Source organism: Diospyros lotus, chromosome 14 (genome assembly GCF_014633365.1).
Source record: "Diospyros lotus cultivar Yz01 chromosome 14, ASM1463336v1, whole genome shotgun sequence".
NCBI classification, from domain to species: Eukaryota; Viridiplantae; Streptophyta; class Magnoliopsida; order Ericales; family Ebenaceae; genus Diospyros; species Diospyros lotus.
Window position 1 is genome coordinate 18,780,709 of NC_068351.1, and position 27,395 is coordinate 18,808,103.

The 27,395-nt window shown below is 37.9% G+C and overlaps 1 protein-coding gene and 1 non-coding gene across 5 annotated transcripts in view; one reads left to right on the forward strand and one right to left on the reverse strand.

The window, feature by feature from the left end:
* Nucleotides 1–993: 993 nt before the first annotated feature.
* The window catches only part of LOC127789851 (probable translation initiation factor eIF-2B subunit delta), a 52,262-nt gene continuing 25,860 nt past the window's right edge, over nucleotides 994–27,395 (reverse strand). For 2 of the 4 annotated variants that reach the window (XM_052318888.1, XM_052318885.1), the window contains exons 3-7: nucleotides 24,555–24,928; nucleotides 4,297–5,041; nucleotides 4,095–4,191; nucleotides 3,942–3,996; nucleotides 994–1,634 (exon numbers count right to left, since the gene is read on the reverse strand). In XM_052318888.1, the coding sequence (XP_052174848.1) occupies nucleotides 1,572–1,634; nucleotides 3,942–3,996; nucleotides 4,095–4,191; nucleotides 4,297–5,041; nucleotides 24,555–24,928 (1,334 nt within the window). In that variant the 3' untranslated portion in view covers nucleotides 994–1,571. The remainder of the gene's footprint in view (nucleotides 1,635–3,941; nucleotides 3,997–4,094; nucleotides 4,192–4,296; nucleotides 5,042–24,554; nucleotides 24,929–27,395) is intronic. The other 2 variants (XM_052318887.1, XM_052318889.1) reach the window with 2 other exon arrangements.
* LOC127791281 (small nucleolar RNA snoR35) lies at nucleotides 8,129–8,209 on the forward strand. Its single transcript, XR_008020918.1, has one exon. It is a non-coding gene; the product is annotated as a small nucleolar RNA snoR35 (small nucleolar RNA).

Consider the following 27,395-nt stretch of genomic DNA (forward strand, 5'->3'; position numbering starts at 1 on the left):
AACATCTCATTAATTTTATTTTCATTACATAGTCAGTGGGGTTTATTTTTCAAGTAACTAAATCAACGCCACGTCAGCAACTCCAATAAAAACTTGTTGAAAAATTTGAAATGTGATCATATTACTAAAAAAATTTCAAAAATTAGTGATGACATCGTAAAAAATTAAAATTTAATTACCACAATAAAAAAGTTAAATTATCAAAGTTTTGATGTTATTTACCCACAAAATAGGAGATAGATATAAGGGACCAAGGTCATTTTAGGTATTATCAAAATTTAATAGTGATTTAGAAATTAGGGCAAGAATTGTATAGTTAAGGGAGACTGTTCAAATCTTAAAAGGTACCCTATACATTTTTCCCCAAACATGCCCGCCTTTGCTTCTTGTTCAACTGGGGGCTTAAGTCATTTTCTTTTTCTTTTCTAAACAACTAAATATATTTGTGCTTTAAGAATACAAAATTGTGAGGGCTTTTTCCTGGGTGCTAATTCGATTTAAAAAGAACACGACAGTGAAGTTCGAATGGCTCCGCCCTGCTGGGTTTGGTATTATTGAAACTAAGCTTTTTTTTTTTTTTTTTGGGGGGGGGGGGGGGGGGGGGGGTCAAAAAAACAAAAGTAATTTGTGCATTTGGCGGCCATGAATTATATGATTATCTAGGTGCCATTTATTAATGAATCCAGATTTTGTTGAAACATGTATATAAAACCTAACCTCTATCGGTCACTAAATTTTTCCTGTTAAAAAAAAAAAAAGAGAGAGCAATGGCCACGCCACAATATAAACTTTTGTTGTGAAAGACTACCAACAAAAATTATTTACTCAGCTAGAAAACAAAATCAATTATTTCCACCTCTTCCCCCTACAACAACAAACGTACCAAAAATCTATATATTCTGACTGGTAAGCTGCCTCCACCCCAGAATGTACGGATCATTATTGTGAATAAATGAAGGGCAAAACAGTTTGCTTTCACAGACAAAAAGGTAGTTTAGCAGCCAAGCTTGAGAGTTGAAGTAGTCAATCATTTTAAAAGCAACAAAACATATCGAAACTAAGCAACAACAGTTCCCATTTACCAATGCGTTCTGTAGTGTCCCCCTCCAAGTTTAGCACCATATAATATGCCATCATCCATTGCCTTTGAATTTGAAGTTTCTCCTCCTATACAAGTAGTTACCATTGTCTTAAAACTATCAACAATGAAGATTTGTAACACCCCCCCACCCCCAAAAGGCATTTGGAGGTTTCTAGTTTGAATGAAAGTGCACATAAAATAGTTCTATACAACAAAACTGTAACACCCCCCCCCCCCCCCCCCCCCCCCAAAAAAAAAAAAAAAAAAAAAAAACCACGGGGCACTAAATTGCGGTTTTCAAACAATTTACGGTAGCAAAATAAAGATGCAGATTCAATCTGGCTTCGTAACATTATCAGATTGATGAAAAAAACAAATAAAAAAAACAGAGAAGAGATGATATCCATCAGGTTTCCAAAGATTATGATGGCTCATGGCTCAGTCACTTTCAGCAACTTTCGACTGAACAATGAGGTGAATGCTGGAACCTCTACATCAAAAGGTGCTCTTTCCCATACTCGCGCACGATCACAGGCACACTAGTGGGTGGGACCTGAAGAAAACAGGAGGAGAAATTGAGTAAATAAGACAGGGTGAGCAGATCAACTTAACCATATTTATCAATTAGGCTAGGGTTGAAAAAGGAAAATAATACCAAAAGCCAAAGTGAGCCAAGAATTTAACTTAAAAGATGCAATTCTAAACCTCCAACACAAAATTGATGGGTTTTATTAAAAGGAAATGCTTATTCATTTCCTTTTTTAACAATAAACTATTATGGTAGGGAGACATATGGGAAAGAATCATGTCAATCCATCTGGTCCACATCTAAGCCAAAAGATATAGGTTGAGAACAAAGAGGAATTTGCTTGACATCAGAAACCCTTACAAGGATTATGGAGTGGGCTCTTTAATAAGAGCTGTTAAGCAACGTCTTTGAACAGATATACATGGTATAGATAAATAATTCCAGTCCTCTTGTACCACAGCAACCATAATATAAAATGACAATAAGTAAAACTAAAGCTTGAACACAATGGAGACGAGAAAATAAGAAATCAACTGTAACACGTTTACAGTAAGGCAGTTCCACATCCTACTATTATTATAGTGTGGGAGTGCACTGATTAGGAAGAAAGGGGGAAGGAAGAAAGAAAGAACTAACGTTGATTGTAAACAAGCTAGATAAATAGTAAATGTATTTACAAACTTTGTTTCCCCTTTTTGATTTGCAATTTACAGACTAACATACTAAAACAATGAAAAGGAATGCAAACTAAGGTACGCCTCAGGTACAAAAGTGGCATTACATAGATCAATTAGCGAATTCGGGACATGATGTAAAAACAAAGAAATAAGGAAAAAGACCAGACCGAAGATAACTTGCTTTTTTAAGTAGGAATAAAGGATGGAATTTTAAAATATAGACTAATTAAAAAGAATACTTGTGCAATAGACTTGCATATGTATACACAGAAAATAAATGCATTGAACAAGCAATTTATTTCCAGTGTTTTGTAATAAAAAGGAATGTATTCCAAAACTAAAAAGGAAAAATAGTTCAGAACATTCCAGGAAAAAAAAAAAAATTAAACTTAATTGAATGCCCAGTTTTCACCTTTCCTTCCCTTAAACTTCAAAACATAAAACTTTGCAACAATGTGAACAGTCATTAGAACACGTCTTAGATATTTTAACCAATTCGGGCCAATTTGTAGTGCATTGACCATAACCAAGCTAAGCTTAATCTTCCTCAATTTTTTTGACCTTCCCAGAAGAAGCCCAAGCAAACACTACATATTTGGTTCATGATTAAGTTATGAGATACTCTTTAAGTTAATCTCCCAACCCCAACCCAAAGTGCTTCACATAAATGTAAATTACTAGAGCTTAATTCTAACAAAGAGCTTGTTTAATATTTCGAAGTGAGCCAAAGCAGAAACCCACTTAATCAGGCAACTGTACCTAGCCTTCTATCAAGATCCTACCAACAATTTGTCATTTACTAAATTATATAGGAAACAACTCATGGCCCAGGGGCCAGATCAAATTATATCAATTGTAACAGAAAGAATAAATCAATTTTTGTCAATGCTTTTGTTCTTTTAATTTTCCAAAAGCATTTCAAGATGAGCCAAAGCAGACAACTATCAACTCAGCCAACTGCAGGTCATCTTCTATCAAGAATCACACCAATAATTTGTCATTATTAAATCATATAAAACGGTGAACAATTCAACAGCGTCAGACAGATTAGATCAACTGTAACAGAAACAACTCATAGCCCAAGTATGAGATCAAGATTAGATCAACTTAACAGAAACTCAAACCCAAGAGTTGGATCAGATTAGACCAATTATAACAGAAACAATATATCACTGTCTGCTCTTGAGTATCATGATTGCTATGCCCCAAGACAGTAGAAATAAATAAATGAAAAATATTGATTAGGTTAATCCAAAACCACGGAAGTCCTTTCTTCGCATGAACCATGCAGTAGAAATAAATAAATGAAAATTATTGATTAGGTTAATCCAAAACCATGGAAGTCCTTTCTTCGCGTGAACCATGTAGTAAGCTATGCATGGAATCAGAGACCAGAATTCATGGTATTTAGATAGTTGGTATTCCATTATGCAATACATTGCATTCTTTTGAGAACAAAACTTGCCATACTAATGCATCATGTTATCAACTCTACAAATTATTTTTATTTCTGAAAGACCCACAATCAAGTACCAACTAAATAATGGATATCTGAAAGAGTGGACAATGTTAGATACTGTTTACTTTCTACAGCATGCTTGAAATTTTTCAAAAGAAACATCAACCTTGAAAACACAATCAAAATATGACTCACCATCCCATAATCTGTGATGATCATAGAGATATAATCTGAAGGAGTAGCATCGTAACTGTAAAAGTAAAAGTAACACCCAGACAAATATTTTAAAAATCAGTAAGAGAGACAGTTCTATCTTAATTTAGCACAAGAGTTTCCAAGAAAACTCACAGTAAATTTAGAAGCTGCAGGTTTTCCTTATTGGTCCAATTATTCAAATAATCTACATCCACTCTTCCAGGCACTTTAGAAACGATATGTGGATCTCCTGTAAACAGTGTGAAAATATGATCAGGCTATCATGCAGGTTAATGACTTTGCAGCTAAAGTTAAACAGCCACTGGAAAGAATCAAATATCAATGTGAGGCATACCCAGTTCGTTTGAGCAAATAGAATCAAGTTGTACCCTATCATGAAATTTATATGCTTCACAACAAATCAAAACAGGAACTTGGAATGCATGAGCTACCATAGCAACACAAGCAGTCCCAATTCTTGAATAAACTGTTCCATTTGACAATACAGAGGCAGCCCCAAGGAACACACCAGTGACTTCATGCATAATATATGAAACAGCATTTATATGAGTGTATGTACAATTAATGCCCTTCAAAACCAGCCTCCGTAGTAAAGCTTGGCCTTCAAGCTTTGGACGTGAATCCACCACCACAACACGAAATTGTTTCCCAAGTTCATGGGCATACAAGAGAATCATTTCAACAACTGAGGATGACCCATAGGTAAGAAGAACATCCCCATCCCTGATTTTTGTGGTAGCATGTCCAACTATCACCTTGTCTGCAAGTGCTATCTTTTCACTGAGAAAATGATCAATGTCCGAACACAGACTGGATTTTGCTTCTGACTCTGAAAAATTTAAAGATAATTTGGCAATACGAGCTTTGAGGAACCTAATTGCATTTCCCATACTGATTGAAAGAGGCCTGCATTCAATTAAAAATGAAATGTAACTATTGATTTTCGCAGTCATATCTCTTGTCAGAGTCTTCCGTTCTGGCGTGCGGTAGTCTTTGATAGCTTCCTGAAATGCTTGAAGCATTGCAACACAACGAGCATTACCCCCAACTATATCTCCTGCCAGATATTGCAAGCCAACCTGGCAAGAGTTCATATATGATTATTAGATTTTTGTGACTGTAAATTTCTTTTACATGGTTCATTCTCATAATAAGATGATTCACAAACCAATCTCAGAATACATATTGCACAACATCTTTAAATAACATGAATGCACAGAAAAATTTGGGAGTGGGAGGAAAAAGAGGAATTAAATTTTGGAAATACTAATGTCAGCAAAAATCTGTCAAATCCCTTACCTTCCAGAAAAGGAAATAATAAAATCCAACAAATGAGAGTAGCACAATGACGGGTAATGAATGTAAAGAACATGAAACACCAACAAACATCAGGATGCTAAGTTTCCAAATCTTGCACAGTAATCAAAATTCATACATCTCCATGCAGTATCTTTGGCTTTCTGCTGTTTTACTGTATGTCTGCTCCCAACAATTAATTCTCCTTGGCCACGTCCTATAGGCATTATGGAAGCAATGGCAATTAATCCCATTTGAAGAGACCTCAAATTAGAACATCACCTGGACCGAGAGATTCAATTAATTAACCAAGATTTGGATGCTAAAATTTCACCTCTGCTATCTATAAGTTTACTATGCAGTGTTTCCATGTTGTACAACTTGGTTTCACAATATCAACCATATAATGAAACACGACCATATCAATTATCTTCATTCACAGCCATCTCATGAAACTTTTCCATATGAAGATGGAGTTAGAACTTCATCACATCATTCCTTTGCTAGAGAGTTGCATCAAAAAAGGCATTTAGTGTAAAATTTTGCCACATTGTTCTTTTCCATGAATTTTTACGATGTAGTTTTTAGAAGTCAATTGACATTATGAATGTCATGCCACCAATCACTAACTTAGTTAGAATAAGATTCACCTAATGATGAATAATGATATATATATATATATATAGGTTTACCCAGAGCACTTACAACACAAACCAAATAAATAAGCCTCACTCACTGCTGTATAAGCAATTTTTCTTGTACCCACAGAACTTCCTTCTTGTATCATCATACCAAAGACAAGGCCTACCCAGAGATAGATCTACCAAAGAACAGGTCTTTTTGGGACCCCTACAGATACACTCTTTTTCCTATTCAACCGTCATCCATTTATATCTGTTTCCATATCAAGAATTATTTAAGGTGAAGAGATGTTACAAGGGCTTCTTACAACAGATCCCCTTACATCCATATACAAAGGCCAGTTAATCAAAAATATCCAAGAAAAAGACTTCAAAATGTTGATTAATTTCCAGAGATTGTTTAAAACCAATAGTTTGTCATCTGAGGTTCAAAATGTTGATTAATTTCCAGAGATTGTTTAAAACCAATAGTTTGTCATCTGAGGGATCCTTCTGTTCTAATAATCAAATCAAACTTATCAATATTTATCAAAACTCATCCTATCTATTGGAAGGCTATCAGATCAATGACAAAGACATTGTTGAGAAAAAGATGGATTTTACTTGACAAAAAAATGAATTCATGCGACAGGAGCAAGATTTTCCATTCCTTACTGTCATGCACCTAGGGTTTAGTCTAGGGTTGGATTGGAATTTGAGAGAAATCAGAGGGGAATTAGACGGAGAGGGAGGAAAATGCAACAAGAAATGGGGAAGGATTACAGAGGAACAGCAAGGAGAGGGAATCGGAACAGAGAAGGAGAGAAATTAGAGAGAGCGGAGGGAAACGAGAGGGAGATTGGGATAAAATTCTAGAGAAGAAAATCAGAATTTCATTTATCAATTCAAACATAATTCTTCCCATCAGCTGTGGCTTATATATAGCTTAACAGCCTCCCCATATATACCCATGTGCATTACACCAAATAGTCTAATTGCTTATAGCTAAGGACAAAGCCCTATAACAGAAAAAGGAACAGGAAATTACAATTATTATATAATGCATGTAAGCTATCTACTAATATAATAATGACAATTATAGTTGTGGGGATCCTTGGGGTTGTGACAATTCCCTCTTCTTGAGAGAGTTATTGTCCTCAAGAACTTAAAACAATTTCTTCATCCAAAACCAGCTCTCTCTATCTGGTTTATTCCTCTTTCACTTTTTCTCCATCTAGGCCTACTCCTCTTTGCCCTTATGTTCTCATCAGCTAGAACAAAACCACGGTTTATCACCACAGCTCGTAGAATTGCAATCAAGGCTGCATCAACCTCCAAGGTGTAATAGGCCATTCCCTTTGGGTTTGCAATAGCTACCCAATCAAGATTGCTAGTACTCACGGTCTAAGGATCCAATATGGTGCCAAAACCTATCAATATATCCACATCAAGTGCCTTTAATAAATTTAGTTGCTCTCTGTCATAATTAGCAGCTGAAACCTACAACCCTTAAGCCTTCAAATGATGATCATTTTGAAATTCACACATCCCACTAGTTACCACATATGTTCCCCTCTTCTCATCAAATGAATTTCATGGTTATGTTCACTCGCCAAAATAAGTTACCATTGACAAGTTCACTTCAATTACAATGTCAACTTCCTTAATATGGATTGAATTTTCCGTCGGAACCTCTTGATTCCATGCCATTAATTCAGCAACTCCTTTTTCTTTGTGTTTGTTGGAATATCCCTCTACATGAACAACTTTTTCAAAAAGATCAGATGGTCCCTTTGCATCTGTTGCCCCAACAACCTCACTAGAGCTCATGTTCCTCTCAATGTTGCCCCCATCGACTATGATTCCCATTGAGCCTGTAATTCGAGATCCAAGAATTGGAGATACTCCCATTCTTGGAATAGCACCCTAGTTACCAATTGTAGCAGAGGTTGGAAGACTCCTAGGAATAGAACCACCAACTCCATTTGTACCACTACTATATTCAAAGCTTCCAACAACGCTCATTTCACCTCTGTTTGTCACCTTTGAATGACCATGTGAGCTGCCATGAGATATCTAAGAAAGGGCAATAGGGAGATTGTTTGAGGCAAAACGACCACTAGAAAGGCTTCCAACCTGTTGTTGAACTACACTTGAAGGAACATTATTTAGAGTTTCTAGATGCAAGCGTGCCAAGCATGGTGGGAACATTAAAGCTCCCATGTATACTGTGCAGCCCTTGAATGGTTCTTGCATGATGAAAAACAGGGGATGCAACACCAAATTGAGCAGAGAAAGATGTAGCAAAAGACCTCCTAGCACTTTCTGGAATATTTGAAGTTGATCCATTCAGAGATGACTGATTTTGACGAGTGAACATGACCATGAAAGTCTGTAGATGATCCCTGATTTGAGCTCCCACTTCATCTATGATCCCATCCAACCTTCTCTCCAAGCCCCCCAAAGAGGTATCCAACTTTCGATCCATCGCCATGATTGCTTCATGGTTGCAATTGGATCTGATCTCCAATAATTCCACTCGAGCCTGCAGATTAGTGATTGTCGAGTAGAATTGTTGCACCTGGGACTCAAGGTTCTTCATTTGCGTCCCTTTCGCTATAGCTAATCTTGCAAAATTTTCCCTATTCAACAGACTTCAACTTGAATCAGAACCACAACCAAGGATTAAGTGCTCGGCTACATTAATTCGACTTTAATGCAACCAAAGAATTCAACAAATCTACTTTGCCTCTCAAAATTCGAACCGAGAGCCATCGAAAAGTAACGGCATATGAATGATCAGAAATTAACTGTCATGGAGCATCAGAAACACGAGTCTACTTGCCTCCAAAAGTCGGACACACTTCTGAATTTCACAACAATCTCCTATCAATAGCCAATCCTTGATCAACTACTAAAAATACCAAAATCATAGCCGACTCTGATTTTGCCTTCAAATTCTACTTGATATCACTATCGAAACTCTCCTGACTTGCGTCGAATTCAATTCTTGAGCCAAATTGCTTTGCTCTGCTTCGCCTTGCACTTTCGAACAAGGATGATAGATTCACTGCATTGAAAATTAACAGTGATAGAATGGAGCAATCACAACTTGAGAATCATTGCACTCGTCGCCAATCAAGACTTACAATGGCCGCGACCCACACCCCAATCACCATCCAATAGCCAAGGGCCACTAACTCTGCTTCGAAATTCAAGCGACTCTGCTTGACTCACACGCTGTAGCAACAGCCGGCAATCGATCTGTCGAGAATCAACTTCTTTTAATTGAATCGGTCCTTCAAAGTCGCCTCTGAAGTGAATTGAAACCTCGCCTTCGACAATCTAATCTGGCCTTCGAGATTCACTCGCTCCATTTCACCTTCAAATTCAGTCAAGAGGTGATCAGAATTATTGTATTGATGAAGTCGTCTGGCTTTGTTTCTTCGCCACGATCGTTGGAATTCGCAACTTTTTGTGATCTAATTGGCTCAGTTTAGCCTCTTACAAGTCACCTCGCTCCATGACGTCTTCCAATTCGGAATCACCTAGGTTGTTCATATGCAATTTCTGACTACGCTTACTGAATTTCACAATAGAGCGTCACTGTCAGCTTCACCTTCAAGACTCGGGCAAGAATTATTTGCTCGCTCATATCTGCCAGAATCTCCGAAATTTGCCACTCAACCGCTACGCTAAGAGTGGTATTGTTAAAGGCGTGCCTAGGCATAAGGCACCTTAAGGCGCTAATTCAACACCTTGCCTAGGTCGAGGCGAGGTGATTTCAGCGAGGCCCTCGCCTTGCACGGTGAGGCGTCGGGGCGTGAGGCGCGCCTCATGAAACCTAGTGTTGTGACATTTGTATTAGATTAGATTAAATGTAAATCATGTATCTTTGTATTGGTGCATATTATCTTTCCTGTTTTAACGTTAGATTCAATTGCTCTTCTAGAAGGTTTGTTTCTAGAAGGAGGCAGTTGTCTTTTGGATTAGTTATTCAGTTAGGCAGTTGGTTAGTTAGTGGTTTTATCTTTCTATCGTGTGCTCCGCATCCCTATATCCTATAAATAGGGGTAGTGGATAGGAATATAGAGAGAGGAGTCTTAGTGTGCCTGTATTCGAGAAGTATTGCTTCCAATTTTCTGTCTTGATTAGAGGATTGAGTGCGAGAGGTAGGGAGTGGCTGGTTTGTAGCTTGTATTCCCTAGTTTCCCCATAGCTTTCAATGTATATGGGCGGGAGGGGTTAAGTTCTCATTGTAATCATCCCTTGGGTGTTTCAAGATAGTAGATATCGTTGGTGCCTAGCAGTCTGGATGTAGGTCTTGGATTTCAAGACCGAACCAGGATAAACCTTGTTGTTTTGTGTGTGTCTCTATTTTGTGGTATTTTCTTTATGCGTTTCAATTATCAGTGTGTTCTTGGGTTTCATAAGTGAGCTGGTTGAGTTGAGAAAATAAGTGGAGAGCTGTGAGATAATCTAACACCTAGGTTTTAATTAAAACCTGGGCAGCCCAATTCACTCCTCACTCCATCTTCCTCCCGATTGCAGCCATGCTCGCATCTTTTCTTCCTATCCTCTCCAGCTCACTCGATCTTCCTCTTCCTCTCCTTTCCAATCGCACCCACCTCCTCTCTTCCTCTCCTCTCTTCCTCTCGAGCTCGGCCCGATCTTCCTCTTCCTCTCCTCTCCAGCCACGCTCGCCTCCTCTCTTCCTGTCCTCTCCATCCACGCCCGCCTCCTCTCTTCCTCTCCAGCTCAGCCCAATCTTCTTCTTTCTCTCCTCTCCAACCACGCCTGCCTCCTCTCTTCCTCTCCTCTCCATCCACGCCCTCTTTCTCTCTTCTCCTCTACTCTTCAAGCTGTCAAGCAGCCCGCTGCCCACCAAAACCAGCTGCCATTCTCGGTTCCAGCCTCCCTTCTTCTCGGTTCTAGCCTGCTCTCGTGAGTTCTTTACTTATTTTATTTGATTATTTCTTACCTACTTGCTTAATTTCTCTTGCTAGTTGCTGCTCTCTCTTTATATGGTTGTTGTTTTCTTGTTGATTGGAGAATTTTGTAGAAGTTGAAACCGTGTTGCAGTAGCCCAGTCAATGTCGTCGACGACTTCCAAAACTGACCCGGCATGGAATTACTTTGAAGCTGATCCTAAGGATAGAAATACCACCACATGTAAATTTTGTAATAAAGTAACAAAATGTGGCATATTTCGGACGAAACAACATCTTGTGGGTGGTTTTAGGAATACTAAAGCTCGTCCAAAATGTCCTCCATCAGTAAAACAAGAGATTGGAGAGTGCAAAAGAAGAAGAATGACAAGGATGAGCGAAATATGGCACTGTTAGATGATGATTTTCAATTTGGTGAAGGGTATGATGATATGGTGAGGAGCCGCCTCAAAGTAGAAAAAGACCCAATGTATCTACTGGAAGTGGAAGCAGAATTGGTAGTGTTAAAGGGCCAACACAAAAGGGTCCACTTGATGTTTTTCTTAAAGACCCAAAAGTTAATGTGTTAAAAGCAAGAGCAAAGGAAGGCAAACAAGGTTGGGTGAGAATGACTTTGCAAAAAAAGAGTTAAAGAGCTCGAGTTTGTAGAAGCTTTGTACGATGGATGTATGATATAGGCATTCCATTCAATGCAGTGACATATGACAGTTTTAAAGTCTTTATAGAAGCAGTTGGTCAGTATGATCCAGGTGTGAAGCTGCCTAGTTACCATGAAGTCAGGGTTCTCTTCTCAAACAAGAGGTGGAAACCATTCATACAATGATGAAAGATCATGAAGAGGCGTGGGCCAAATATGGATGTTCCATTTTGTCAGATGGCTGGAAAGACGAGGGAAAGGACATTGATTAACTTTTTAGTCAATTCTCCTAAAGGAAGCATGTTTTTGGAGTTTGTTGATGGTTCCAGCTATTCAAAGATTGGGGAAAAGATGTTTCAATTATTAAGTAAATGTGTGGAAAAGATTGGAGTAAGAAATGTGGTGCAAGTGGTCACCGATAGTGCTTTAAACAATGTTTTAGCAGGTATGAAAATCATTTTTGTAATTTGCATTATGTTTATAAATAGAATAATTTGAATATTCATTAGATATTTATTATTTACTAATATCTTGTTAATTTCACTCTAAATAATAACATGACGATTTTTTGAGGCAAAATATCCTATGTTGTTTTGGACACTATGTGTAGAGCACTACTTGGATTTAATGTTGGAAGATATTTTCAAGTTGCCTAATATGAAGACATTTGAGAGAGTTGTTAGAGTGAATAGCTACATCTATACTTGTTCAGCTCTAGTAAACATGCTTAGAAGGTTTACTGACAAGAAAGTGTTGTTGAGGCCTGCAAAAACACGATTTGCTTGCCTTTATCACTTTGGGCAGGATGCATAGTTTGAAAAGTAACCTTAGAAGGATGTTTACCTCCAAGGAGTGGATGACAAGCAAGTGGGTAAAAGAAGCAGGGGCTAAAAAGGTTGTAGAAGTGATTTTGATGCCTTCATTTTGGAACAATGTTGTATATGCTTTAAATGTGGCAGGTCCATTGGTGCGTGTACTGCGCTTAGTGGATGGTGAGAAGAAGCTGGCTATGGGATACATATATGAGGCCATGGATAGGGCCAAAGAAACGATTGCTAACTCTTTTAATGGGGATGAAAAGAAGTATGCACCCATTTTTCAGATCATTGATAATCGATGAGATGTTCAGCTTCATCGCCCCATGCACGCTACTGGTTAGTACTTGAATCCAAAATATTTCTACAAGGCTGAACATATAGATCCAGAGATCATGACTGGCTCATATGAATGCATTAGAAAGTTAAATCCAGATGCAAAGGTTCAAGGCCAAATTGATGCTAAGCTTTCAATGTATAACAAGGCAGATGGGTTCTTTGAAAACTATATGGCTATTAGAAAAAGAGCTGAGAAATCACTAGGCATACACATATATATATTACATTACATATATAATCATTCCAGATAATAGATAATAATTAACCCATGAATTTTATTGGACAGCTGAATGGTGGGCTTCATATGGAATGTCAACACCCACACTGCAAAATTTTGCAATTAAAATTCTTAGCTTGACTTGTAGTTCATCTGAGTGTGAATGTAATTGGAGTGTGTTTGAAAATGTAAATGCGTTGTACATAAACACTTACAATTTTTATTAGTGGTTAGTTTGTTTCATGTAGCTTATTCTTAGTATGTTTTTGCATAAATTGTTGCAGCTTCATACTAAACGGAGAAACAAGCTTGATCAACTTCGTTTAAATGACTTGGTGTTTGTGAAATACAATAGAGCATTGAGGCGTTGGTATCAAATGCGTGATACCATTGACCCTATCATATTGACGCACATTGATGAAAGCAATGAATGGTTGACTAGATAGCTTGATGAGGAGAATGATAAAGATGATGAAATTGTTTTTTCAGATAATGTTTGGGGATGGGTTGACATGGAGTAATGTCACTTCAACTACAGGAGTTGGAGAGCCTAGTTATCGATTTAGAATTAAACAAACTCGATCACAATCGGGTTCAACTTCAACTTCAAAGCGGCGAGTAACTCAGGAGATTGAAGAGGAGGAGAAAAGTGAGACAAAGACCGAAGATGATGAAGACTTGGAAGAGGGAGAAGAATCCCGACAAGAAGAAGAAGATAAAGGGGTGATTGAAGGGGATGATGAAGATATTGACCTTGATGTTGATGATCTCCTTGATGATGATTGATTAAAACTTCTTTATTGATTGTGGACTTGTAGTGTTTATATGTTTGTTTAGAATTTTGCATGATGATTGGTACTTGTTTGAGTTTGAGACTTTGAGTTTGAACTTTGATAATGTTTCTACTTTAGAATTTGCATGATGAATGAATCAACTTTGATGTTGTTAATTTAGATTTTGAAGATGATGAATCATGAATGATATGCATGTGTTATTATTGATAATTTAATAGTTGTTTATGATTTTACAAAATTTTGAGTTTTTGTTTTTCTAAAAGGTGCGCCTCGCTTCGCAAAAGCGTGCCTCGCCTTGTGCCTCAGGCTTCAGGACCTTTTTGCGCCTCGATGCGCCTATCACCTTTCAAAACTATGGCTAAGAGTCACCTAAATTTGCTTCCAATGACCGATTTGCTCTACTTCGAATCTGGCTTGATTACTTCAAAATTGGACCAAACAACTATTGAATTTGCAAGCTCACAGACAAGGAACGACGACTCTAATATCAATTTGTCGTGCACTTAGGGTTTAGCCTAGGGTTGGTGTCACAAGAAGGGCCTTTACCATAGCTCATTTAAATTTTTGTTACTTTTACTGCAGTAATTCCTAATGTAGAAGTTAGTTTTTTTACTTTATTGTTGTAATTCCTAATGTAGAGGTAGTTACTACCATGTGCAAGGAAGTTAGGGGAATATCAAGTTTGTTAGGTTGTAGGGCCCACCCTGGCAGGAGAATCTCTCCTCCCAAATGTTGGTGTATATTCTCCCATCTAGGGAATGAATGGAACTAACGAAAATATCAGAATTCTGCAATGCCTCTCTTCTCTCTGTTCTTCCTTATTCTTCTCTCTCTTTCTCTTTGTTTCTGCTCTCTATTTTGGTGTTTGATCCTTCTAATTCATATCGGATTAGAAGGGAAGGCATTGTCAGGCTCAGGTCGTGACAATCATGGTATTAGAGCAACGATTCTCAGTCAGTGCTCTGTGGAGAGGTGCAATGGTGGAAGGAACCTGCATGAAGAACTTGGAGTTGCAGTTGCAACAAGTCAGCTTGACAATGAACAACTTCCAAAACCGAGTAGACCAACTGGAGTTCGAGGCTACTCGGAACCATGAGGCGATCGTGGCCATTAATCGTAAATTGTCGAGTTCTATGGAGGGACTAGAGCGAAGATTGGAAGGGTCGATCACGCGAGTGCGAGAAGAGTTGGGAACTCAAATGCAGCAATTCATGGGGATATTCACTTGCTAGAACTCAGTAAGGGTTTTCCCCCAATTTTCCTCCTATAAAAAAAAATGAGCCAATCTTGGGAGCGAATAGGATGAACTGGGGAAATGGGGCCTCTGAGATTGAGGTAGACTTGGAGGAGGAGTTGGAAAGAATGATGGGTAGGGACAGAGAAGAACCGCACCACCCTCATCATCTAGGGATCCTATGCCTCAGATGGAGATTTCAGTATTTTAAGGAGTTAATCCTCGATGGTGGTTGAGGAAATATGAGAGGCTATTTGAGTGGTACGACATATCGAGGATGCAAAGGGTGAGCTTGACCACTGCGTATTTCAATGAGGTAGTAGATGCCTAGTTTCAAAGGTGTTTAAGGGTGAGAGGAGAGTACACCTAGGAAGAGTTCTCTGATAAACTCTATGAGCGCTTTAGGGAAAGGAGTATGGTGGACACCATTGAGGAATTTAATAAACTAAGGCAAACAAGGAGTACAGGAGCCCATCTACGTAGGTTTGAGGAACTCAGGTCTTATATGATCGGCCATAATTCACACCTCTCTTAGCTTATTTTGTGTCAAGCTTCATGAGTGGCCTGAGTGAAGAGCTATGGGCAATGGTCAAAATGATGAAGCCTCATATGGGAGAACAAGCATTTGAGAGTGCTCACTTGCAAGAGAAGCTAGTGGAGGCCCTAATTAAGAAACAGAGGCAACAACCAAGGGGGGTGGTTGCAGGAACATCCAACATGCGAAGAAAGGGCTATAACCGAGATCTAATGGAGGCAGTGGAGTGAAAAATGTGATTGGGTCAAGCTTCGTCCCTTTGGGGAGCAAAGAAGGTTAGCTGGCATTTGCTTTCAATGTGGCGATAAGTACAATCTCGGACTTCAATGCAAGAGGCAAATCCTACTACTAGAAGGTGATGAGGAAGACAAACAAGAGGAGGCAAAGGAAGGGGACTGTGGGGATATTGGGGTAGAAGACAATGAAGAGATCTCCATTCACGCATTGAAGGGAGTAACCAACAACAAGATCATTAAAGTGGAAGGGCAAGTTAAGGGCAACAATCTCATGATTCTAATAGATAGTGGAAGTACCCACAATTTTCTTGATGAAAGCACGGCAAAAAGGTTGAAATGTCAACTCACAGGGACTCCGCCCTTGAGTGTAACAGCAGCCAACAACCAAGGGGTGTTTGAGCAAATCAGCCTGCAATGGCTTTTGCTGGGAGATGCAAGGGGAGAAGTTTGAAACAAATTTGAGGCTATTACAATTGGGTGGTTGTGATGTGGTTCTAGGAGTGGATTTGATGAAAGAGGTGAGTCCCATTATCTTTGATTTTAACCGAATGGAAGTATCTTTTGAGGAGGAGGGAAGGAAGATGACATTATCAAGGGGAAAAGAGGCTAGAACATGCAAGATGATATCAGGAAAGAGATTACAAAGGGTGATTAAGGGAAAATGGAATCAGTTGGCACACCTTTTTTCAATTGTGGCAACAGAGGAAGTACAAGGAGATCAAGTATTGCATGGGAAGATCTATTTAACAGTTAGCACACCCTAGGGGATGCTAGATTAAGTACATCACTTAGATCTCTTTAATAAACTACTGGTAGAATAGAAGGATCTTTTCATTGAACCCCAATCACTCCCTCCTACCAGAATGTTTGACCACTCTATTAACCTAAAACCAAACACTTAGCCTATTAACATTAGAACTTATCGTTACCCTCCAATTCAGAAGAATGAAATTGAGAAATGGTTAAGGAAATGCTTCAACAATCCATCATTTGACCTAGCCAAAGCCCTTTTGCTTCCCCTTTCCTATTGGTTAAAAAGAAGGATGGAACATGGCGATTTTGTGTGGATTACCGCCAACTAAATGCTATGACCATCAAAGATAAATTCCCTATACCCTCGGTAGAAGATCTTTTGGATGAACTTTACCGTGCCCAATTCTTTTCTAAGCCTAGCCTACGCTTGGGTTACTACCAAATTAGGATGAAACCCGAGGATATCCACAAAACAGCTTTTACAACTCACCATGGGCATTTTGAATTCTTGGTGATGTCATTTGGGCTCACCAATGCCCCGACTACTTTTCAATCTCTCATGAATAGAATTTTTTAACCCTATCTCAAAAGTTTATACTAGTATTCTTTGATGACATACTCATTTATAGCCCCACTTTTGAACAATATTTAACCCACCTTAGAACTACCCTTAGCATCCTTAGATCTCACCAATTTTTTATTAAGAAATCTAAGTGTGCATTTGGTCAAGGGCAAGTGGAATATTTGGGACACCTTATATCCAAAGAAGGGGTGAGTACCGACCCTAGAAAAATGGAGGCCATGGTGTCCTGGCCAAGGCTGACTTCAGTGAGAGCCTTAAGGGGATTTTTAGGGTTAACTGGGTATTACTGCCAGTTTGTAAAGAACTATGGGGTGATTAGCAAGCCCTTAACCGAATTGTTGAAGAAGGGAAGTTTCAACTAGGGGCTAGGAGCAGAAGAGGCATTCGAGAATTTAAAAAGGGCCATGAGTAGAGTGTCCGTGCTAGGGCTTCTTGATTTCAATAAGAGCTTTATTCTGGAAACATATGCAAGTGGAACAAGGATAGGGGCAGTTTTGGTGCAAGAAGGAAGGCCTTTAGCATTCTTAAGTCAGGTGTTGGATCCTAAACACTTAGGGCTCAGGATATATGAAAAGGAATTCCTAGAGGTGTTGATGGTTGTTGACAGGTGGAGGCATTACTTAGAGGGGAAAAAATTTATAATCAAAACGGACCATATAAGTTTGAAATTCCTATTACAACAAAAACTTCAAATGCAGCTACAAAGGAAGGGGATGGCCAAACTTATGAGATTGGATTACATAAAACAATACAAAAAGAGAAAGGAAAATGTAGCCACAGATGCACTTTCAAGGTGCCATGAAGAAGGGAGTTTTGCAGCTATGACAGTGGTGGTGCCGAGAGGTTATTGACAGTTATGAGCGGGATGAGAAGCTTAGAGCCTTACTGGAAGGATTGGTTGTTGGGCCAACGAGGCAGATGGGTATACTTTAAATGGAGGAATGTTGAGGTACCAGGGGAGAATAGTGATTGGAGATAATGCAGACCTCAAAAAGAAGATATTTCAAGCCTTTCATGAGTCTCCCTTGGGGGGGCATTTAAGGGAATAGAATACTTACTTGAGAGTTTAGACGGATTTTCCATTAGCTGAGGATGAAATCAGAGGTTAAGGAATTTGTGCAGGCAAGTGACATCTGTAAGAGATGCAAATCAAAAACGGTGGCCTACCCTGGGCTACTGCAACCTTTGCCTATCCCAGGACAAGTTTGGTCGAGTGTCTCTATGGATTTTGTGGAAGGATTTCCCAAGTCAGAGGGTAAGGACAACATTCTGATAGTAGTGGACAGACTGACTAAGTTTGCCCATTTCATAGGGTTGACTTATCCCTACACAACTCAGGAGGTAGCTAGAGCTTTCTTGGATCAGGTGGTTAAGTTACACGAGACTCCTAAGTCTATAGTTTCAGACAATGATAGAATTTTTACCAACTTGATGTGGCAAGAGTTGATAAGGTTGTTGGGAACAAAACTGAGCATGTTCATAGCTCATCGCCATCAAACGAATGGACAAACCGAGAGGGTGAACCAAAGCCTTGAGACTTACCTAAGATGCATTTCCCTCTTACAACCCATGGAGTGGCACAAGTGGTTAGCCTTGGCCCAATGGTGGTACAATACTACCCACCACTCCTCAATTAAAATGACCCCATTTGAGGCCTTATTTGGGTACAAGCCACATGTTCTACCTGCAGTGGGGGAAGGATCTAATGTGGCTTTAGTAGATGATTATTTGCAACAAAAGAGGAAAGTGACCCAACAACTGAAGCAAGAGTTAGCTTCAGCTCATAATCGAATGAAGCAGTTTGCCAACAGGAGGAGAAGTGAAAAAGAGTTTGAAGTAGGGAACGAGGTGTATCTGAGGCTGAGGTACCATCACCTGAAATCTATCACTCAGGGAAAGGCAACCAAGCTCAGTCCCAAGTACTATGGATCATTTCCCATAGAAGCTAAGGTGAGGAAGGTGGCATATCACCTGAGACTACCTGCAAGGTCACTCATTCACCCTGTATTTCATGTTTCGCTCCTAAAGAGGTCAATTAGGGGACAACCAATGAGTTCTGCATTGCCTACCCTTCCTAACAAGGCTAGACAGACAGTGGAACTGGAAGTTATTTTGGAGAGAAGGGTTGTATACAAGCATGGAGCTCCTCTCATGCAAGTATTGGTCAAGTGGCAGGGCAAATCATTAGATGACAACACTTGGGAGTATCTCCTAGATCTTCTTAAGCAATTCCCAAGAACCGCTAGCCTCCTTAGCATTTCTTGAGGGCAAGAAAATGATCAAGGAGGGGGGAAATGTCACGAGAAGGGCCCTTACCATAGCTCATTTAAATTTTTGTTACTTTTACTGCTATACTTCCTAATGTAGAAGTTAGTTTACTTACTTTTACTGCTATAATTCCTAGTGTAGAGGTAGTTACTGCCATGTGCAAGGAAGTTAGGTGAATATCAAGTTTGTTAGGCTATAAGGCCCACCCTGGCAGAAGAATCTCTTGTCCAAAACGCTAGTGTATATTGTCCCATCGGGAGAATGAATGGAACTAATGAAATTATTAGAATTCTGCAACACCTCTCCTCTTTTCTCTCTGTTCTTCCTTATTCTTCTTTGTTTTTGCTCTCTATTTCGGTGTTTGATCCTTCTAATTCATATCGGATTAGAAGGGAAGGCATTGTCAAGCTCAAGCCGTGACAGTTGGATTGGAATTTGAGAGAAATCAGAGGGGAATTGGATGGAGACGGAGGAAAATGCAGCAAGAAATGGGGAAGGATTACAAAAGAATAGCAAGGAGAAAGGAATTGGAACATAGAATGAGAGAAATTAGAGAAAGAGCAGAGGGAAACGAGAGGGAGATTAGGAGAGAACTCTAGAGAGGGAAATCATAACTTCATTTATCAATTCAAACATAATTCTTTCCATCCTCAGCTATGGCTTATGTATAGCCTAACAACCTCCCCATCCATGCGCAATATAACAAATAGTCTAACTGTCTATAACTAAGGACAAAGCCCTATAATAGAAAAAAGAAAAGGAAATTACAATTATTGTGTAATACAAGTAAGCTATCTACTAATATGATGACAATTATAACTGTGAGGATCCTTGGGGTTGTGACACTTAGCTAGAAAGGAATGTTGCCACTTGCCATTAATACACTTCTTCCTTCCTATTTTTGTACCTTAGCACCACACCTCCATGGAGCTAGCATATGCTAGTGCTAAATCACAGAAGGTTGGATATCTTAGATCAAAAGAATGTATAGATGGTATGAACTACCTAAAGAAGAATCCTTGAATATTGAACAATTAGATCAGATATTTCATGACTAAGAAGTACTGGATCCTCTTTTAAATTAAATAGGCATTGAAAGGAGAGGGTAGACCAACAAACATCTATTATTAAATTCACCCCACCTGATAGTACCTATGTCCAACACATCCAACTATAGTAACATATCTATAAAACCAATTAACTCAATTTCATTGACGTCTGAGATTAGGATAACTCAAAAAGCTTGTTTTGATTATAATCCAAAGGAGAACAAGGATTGAATAATCATTCTATGATGAGAAATGAATAACCATTTATTTTGTAGTGTGTTCATGAAAGGTATACACTATACAATCAAATATAAAAATCCTTAGGATGATATATGTTGGTGGAAGATAAGAAAGATAAAGCTAGGGCTGGCTCGTGCTAAGGAATAAATCGAGAGATACTAGATAATCTTATTCATCTCTTTCTTATATCTTGTTGATAATAATCTATTTCAATTTATAGTTAATTATCTGTTTAAATTTGATTATTTAATTTGTTTATGTTGTAATCTAGAGCTATAAATTAGGAGTTATCTAAGAGCTGTAAATTAAGAGATATTTTAGGAGTTAGAGTTGAAGTAGAATTAGTAACGAGCTAGAAAACTTGTGTACTTACACTTAAGGAATAATCTGAGAATAGTGGAGTAGAATTCATTCAATCTACCTAATTTTATCATGGTATCAAAGCCCAGCTTGTGGGGTATCTGATTAACAAGAGTTCATCTTGTAAGGAAACTCTTATACAATGGCGAAAAAGCCTCAAACCAGTGAGGTCTCCGCATCAAGTCCTCCTCTGACACCCAGTAGCCGAGTTCCAGCAGCAAGGAATATTCAAGCTCTAGCGGCAGCAATAGGCTTTGATGGATCCTCCCTACAAATCACACTCTATAAGTTGAATGGAACCAACTTTCGCGAGTGGTTCCAATCGGTTATGCTTGTGATAAATGGCAAAGACAAGGTCAGATATTTGACTGGTGAAACATTGCAGCCCAGTACAAAATATGCAAAATATGGATTATGGGAAGCCGAGAATGCCATTGTCATGGCATGGCTTGTGAATTCTATGGAACCAAAGGTTGGACGGACTTATCTCTTTTATAAGACTACTAGTGAAATTTAGAGTGTTGTCTAAGAGATCTATTCGGATCTTGCAAATACTGCTCAATGTTTCCAAGTTAGATCCACCATTCGATCCACCAAGCAAGGTAACAATTCTGTAATTGAGTATTACAATATCTTGATTGAGTTATGGTAAGAGATGGATCTCTTCCATGAGATCACATGGGAATGCTCAGTTGATGGGAGGAAATATGATCAAATGGTGGAGAAAGAACGAACATTTGACTTCCTACATGATCTAAATCCGAATTTAGACGAGGTAAGAAGAAGATTGCTTGGAACCAATCCTTTTCCCTCTATGAGAGAAGTATTTGCTGAGGTTAGAAGAGAAGAGAGTAGAAAGAAAGTAATGTTGTCTAATCATTCAACCAGTGAAGGATTGTTACAGAATTCTACCTTGAATACAACTCGAGGAAGGATGTCTACTCTAACTAAAGGTGACAACCAGTGAGAAAAACAATGATGTGATTATTGTCACAAGCCATACCATACTAAAGAGACTTGCTGGAAGCTACCTAGAAAACCTCCTAATTAGAAACCTAAGAATCAAAGGAAAAGTGGACAATCAACTGCCTACATAATGGAATCTAACAAGGGAACTCCAGCACCGATTTCTTTAACTCAAGAACAATTGGAAGTCCTTCATCAGTTGTTGACTCTAACCAAGATACAAAAACCTGTTGAGAGTTCAGACAGCAATAACAATTCTTTGGTATCTTTGGCCAAACAAGGTAAAATTAGTCATTCTCTATTCTCCAAAAGATTGTCAACTGGTGTTTAGATCATAGATACTGAAGCTTCAGACCATATGACAAGTGATATTGATATATTATCAGATTATAAGTCATGTAATCAAAATATTACAGTTTTTTTGGCTGATGGTACTAGGACTTTTGTTCAAGGAACAGGGACAACACATGTTGCAGGATTAAGCCTAAAATCAATCCTTTATGTACCTAATTTAAGATGTAATCTTCTATTAGTAAGTAAGATGAAGAAAAAAATTGTTCAGTAATATTTTCTTCCTCTCATTGTGTTTTTCAGGACATACCTTTGGGGAGGAGGATTGGCAAAGCTGAAGAAAAGGATGGTCTATATCGAATATCAAGGCTTGATCACCAAGAAGAATTTAGGTCCCTAGTTCACTCCTCTTTGATTACTATTTCTGGAAATAACTTGATGCCATGGCATCAAAAATTAGGACACCCTAGTTTAGATTATCTTCGAGTCTTGTACCCTTCAGTTTCTATCAATAAAATTCAAAGTTTCTCTTGTGAACATTGCATTCTTGCAAAACAAACTAGAAGTACTCACTCCAAACATACCTATAAACCTTCACAACCATTCCACTTGGTGCATAGTGATATCTGGGATCCAGCTAGAATTCCTAACCTAACCAATACTCGATGGTTCATAACCTTCATTGATGATCACACAAGAGTATGTTGTGTATTCTTATTGAAGGAAAAATCTAAAACTTATTTGATATTCAAGAAGTTTCATCAAATGGTCAAGAATGTCTTCCAATCTTCTACTCATATCTTAAGAACCAACAATGGCAGAGAATACTTCTCAAACCAGTTTGATAATTATCTAAATAAGCATGGTATTGTCCACCAAAATTCTTGCCCATATAACCCCCAACAAAATGGTATAGCCGAGAGAAAGAACCGGCACCTACTTGAGATAGCTCGAGCACTTATGTTCACTCAATCGGTTCCAAATTCATATTGGGGAGAGGCGGTACTTACAACAGCTTATCTAATCAATCGCCTTCCCTCAAAGCCCCCTCAATTCAAAACACCTTTGAGTGTATTTCTCGAGTCTTTTCCTCATACCAGAGCCGTAAACCCACTTCCTCCTAAAGTATTTGGGTGTACCTCTTTCGTACATCACAACCAGCTAAACTAGTCCAAACTTGATCCAAAGGCACTTAAGTGTGTATTTGTTGGTTATTCCCCAATTCAACAAGGATATAAGTGTTATCATTCTCTTACTAGAAAATTTATTGTGTCATGCGATGTTTCCTTCCTAGAAAATAAGTCTTTTTTCGCTGACACCAACATAAACAGTGAACCAGCAAATTCTTGGACTTCAATCATATTTGTTCCTCTCAACCCATCCATCTCCAGTTCAGTTCCTAAACTGCATCCAAGTCCAGTCCCAACCACTAAAATTGATCACCCTAACCATAATCACTGTTCAAGCCCAGAATCCATCTCACAATTCCTAAATCAACAAGAGGGGGAGAAAGAGGAAATCGAGATTCAACAAGGTGGTCCAAGTTTGCACAAACCTGAAATGGAACAAGTTAACCTATATCCCCACTACAGATCAGCATGCGGATATTCTGACCAAAGCAATGCAGAAACAGAGTTTTGAATCAATTCGAAGCAAGCTGGGAATATTTGATATATATTCCTCAGCTTGAGAGGGAGTGTTGGTGGAAGATAAGGAAGATAAAGCTAGGGCTAGCTCGTGCTAAGGAATAAACCGAGAGATACTAGATAATCTCATTCATCTCTTTCTTATCTCTTGTTGATAATAATCTGTTTCAATTTATAGTTAATTATCCATTTAAGTTTGATTATTTAATTTTCTTATGTTGTAATCTAGAGCTATAAATTAGGAGTTACCTAAGAGATGTAAATTAGAAGATATTTTAGGAGTTAGAGTTGAAGTAGAATTAGTAACGAGCTAGGAAACTTGTGTACTTATACTCAAGGAATAATCTGAGAACAGTGGGGTAGAATTCATTCAATCTATCTAATTTTATCAATATATAAGTTTGAAATAGATCTACAGAGTTCGCCAGAATTCTTCTGGTTTTAATCGAATCATAGTCTAAATAATTATAACCTGAAGGTATGAATTAACCATAGCCTTGAAAAGCTAGATCCATCAATTAGTCTATCTGTTCTGAATCCAATATAAATATTAGAAAAAGGGCACATCGTCACTACAAATATGAATAGACTTTGTTTAATGTGAGGCACTATATGTGTACACATACATAATGGTTAAGAATAAGCTTGTAATGTTATTGTAAAATTAATACTTCAATACTAATGTAGAATTTTTATTATTGTAACCACATGCAGAGATAAAAATTGACAATTAACTAATCTTCCAAATAAAATGGAAGGATTACCTTGTAAACAGCAGGATGAATATGCTCCAGTTGGAACAACCTTGCTTCCAGATCAGGAAGTTGAGTTCCATGTTCATATTGAGGCAAATGCCGAAACAACTCAACTCTGTTTTTAGCTTCAGTTTGATTGACTACAGCACGCCTTTTGGCCTTCTCAACACGGTTTTTATCGTCAAATTGCATGCGTGGAGGAGGCATATCTTTCTTCCTATCTTTCTCAGGAGGTCGATCACTTCCTTTGTTTTCTGAAGCAGCAAACGAAGATGCAACAGGAGGACCATCTGTTTTTTGAGAAGGCTGCTTCACACTTTTGGCAGTTTGTTCACGCACTACAGTAACTCCTCCAGCAGCAGCAAAAGACTTTTTCCCCTCTGCTGTAAGAACAATGGAAATTGCATATGCGCACAATGAGAACACAGATCACATGTACAACAAAAAGAGAACGAGTGCACAGCCACGAAACATAAATTATAACAAATAAAAACCACCACTACAGTTGAGGAAAAGCATACAACACATTACTTAATCATGTAATAACAATAGAAGGGTGTCTCCAGTGAATTATACATCCATAATCCATTCTTGAACCTATAACACAAAACTGTAAACAGTCATTGAAAGGCACACAGAATAAAATATTTTACCAACTGCTTGCACAATATGTTTGTTCACTAATAAGTGAGTATACAGATTCATAATATATGTAATTTAAGAAACTCCAGTCGGGGGACATAAAAATTGGTGGTAAAGAAATAGATCACACGGTCCTTACAGAACCAAAATGCAAATCAACACAAACAAACAAAATGACAAAGGCTAGAAGACGCCTTTAGGAACCACTTGACTAATCTGAGATAAGTGAAACATTGTTTAAACTTAACATTTGGAAAATTCCCAGATTTTTTGTTAACTATCCTTATGCCCTAAAATCCTATACCGTATAATGGTTTACTTAATCACTTACACCTCTCCCATCCCTCTTTTTCTTCCCACCATAGGAAGTCCGCAACTCAATGTGCCAGAATTTGTTATTTATAGATTTTCTGCATCAGCATGTCTACATTGTCTCTTATGTGCTCCATAACCACATCTGCCATCAAGCAGAGAAAATATTAACTCTTTGTTGAGGATCTTCCTATTCATAAAGATTTTAGAATCAGCATTTTCCATTAGCTTTTGTCATAGTCTTAATTTATTGTAGATAGGCTGATTTTAGAGCAAATAATTTAACTAAAAGTGAACGCCCCCCCCGCCCCCCCAAAAAAAAGCCCTAATTCAGAAAATCCTATATTAGTTTTATAAAACCTCTTCTTTTTTTGCTTATAATTCATTGATAGCATCTCTTGTTGAACTCTCTGTCTTTCATCAAAAAGTTTTGGATGCAAAAGTAGGGAAAACATTAGAGCCCAAAGTATGTAAATGGAATTTCAGGATTAAATCTAATTTAGAATGCGCATTTAGTTGCACCTTTTAAGTCTTAATAGTTTCTTAATCCCTTCATGTATCTATTTATATTGTAAAACTTTGAGATGCACTTAACATTTAAATTTAGTGCTTCAAATTTCTAATTGTTTTTTGCAAGTATGAAAAACTCTCCACTGTATTTCCAGAAGGACCTTCACTTCTTAAAAAGAGGTCTTTATCCATTCACTGAAAATTGATGGCTTAGTTAATAGAACTACAAATTGATAAGCATATTTTTTTAAAAAATATACAATAATCAAACCCACTGTTCTTAAAAGCACACTTAAGCGAGCTTAAGCACAAATAAAGCACAAAGCAAAGTTCTAGTGCTTCTTTTTGTCAAAGCTAAGTGCAAATGAGAGAGTGCAGCTTAAGTGCAAGGCATGCTTAAGTGTGCTTATTTTTTGTTTTTATTTTTAAAACAAACAAAGGGTTCTTATTGGATACCCTAATACACCAACACACACCCATCTATTATATAAATATCCTGGAGTGTTATAGAAGAGAATGATTCAGTATTTGGTCATGATTTTTTGACATAGGGTGCTGTTGTTAATATAGGTAGAGTTGAAGAGTCTAGATCTAATATTAGAAGCAAAGGAGGCAATGCAGCACTGGAACACCAACTTCAACGTTCAGTTCATGGCCAGTTTTGGTTGAAGAAGTCAATTAAATGGAACTGATGAGGAAGATGATGAGAACTATAACTCCAATGATGAATATGGCTTCCTTAATGTAGACTAAATAATTGAAAAGAATTTAAAAAAAAAATCCCCTTTTTGTTCTCTTTTGGCATGAATTTTTGTCTTGATAGTATAATTTAGCAATTTAGTTGCAATTATTGTATTAGCTCTTTATTTTTCTAACATTTGCACTTTGTTTCTATTGAACATGCGCTTTTCCTTTGTGTTTTGGGCTTAAGCTCTAGAAGGACTTTGCAATTGAGTGCACTTAGAGACTTTAAAAACAATGATCATACCCAAACGAGGTTGACACAACTATGATCAAGATAAAACCCACACTAACAGTTTGCATCAACAACCGATGATATCAATCAATCAATCCGTGCAAAATTGGGATTGACTGTCAACGTCAATCCCAAGTTTCCTATTCTATTGATTAATTCCTTTTTCTAGATTAGGAATGTATCTTATGAATATTGTTGTATCTTTCCATCTTTTGATTTGTATCCTAAATTTTATAGTTTCCAAACTTAGATTTAGAAACTTTCTTGTTTAGTTTTTAGGAACTTCCTAACTGAACAAGAAGATCTATTATTTAACAGCATGTATCCCATTGATTTGAATAAGATTAAAGGATTATTTTTCACCTTTTTTGGCATGGAATCAAAGCCTAGACGATAGTCACCGTTTCTTT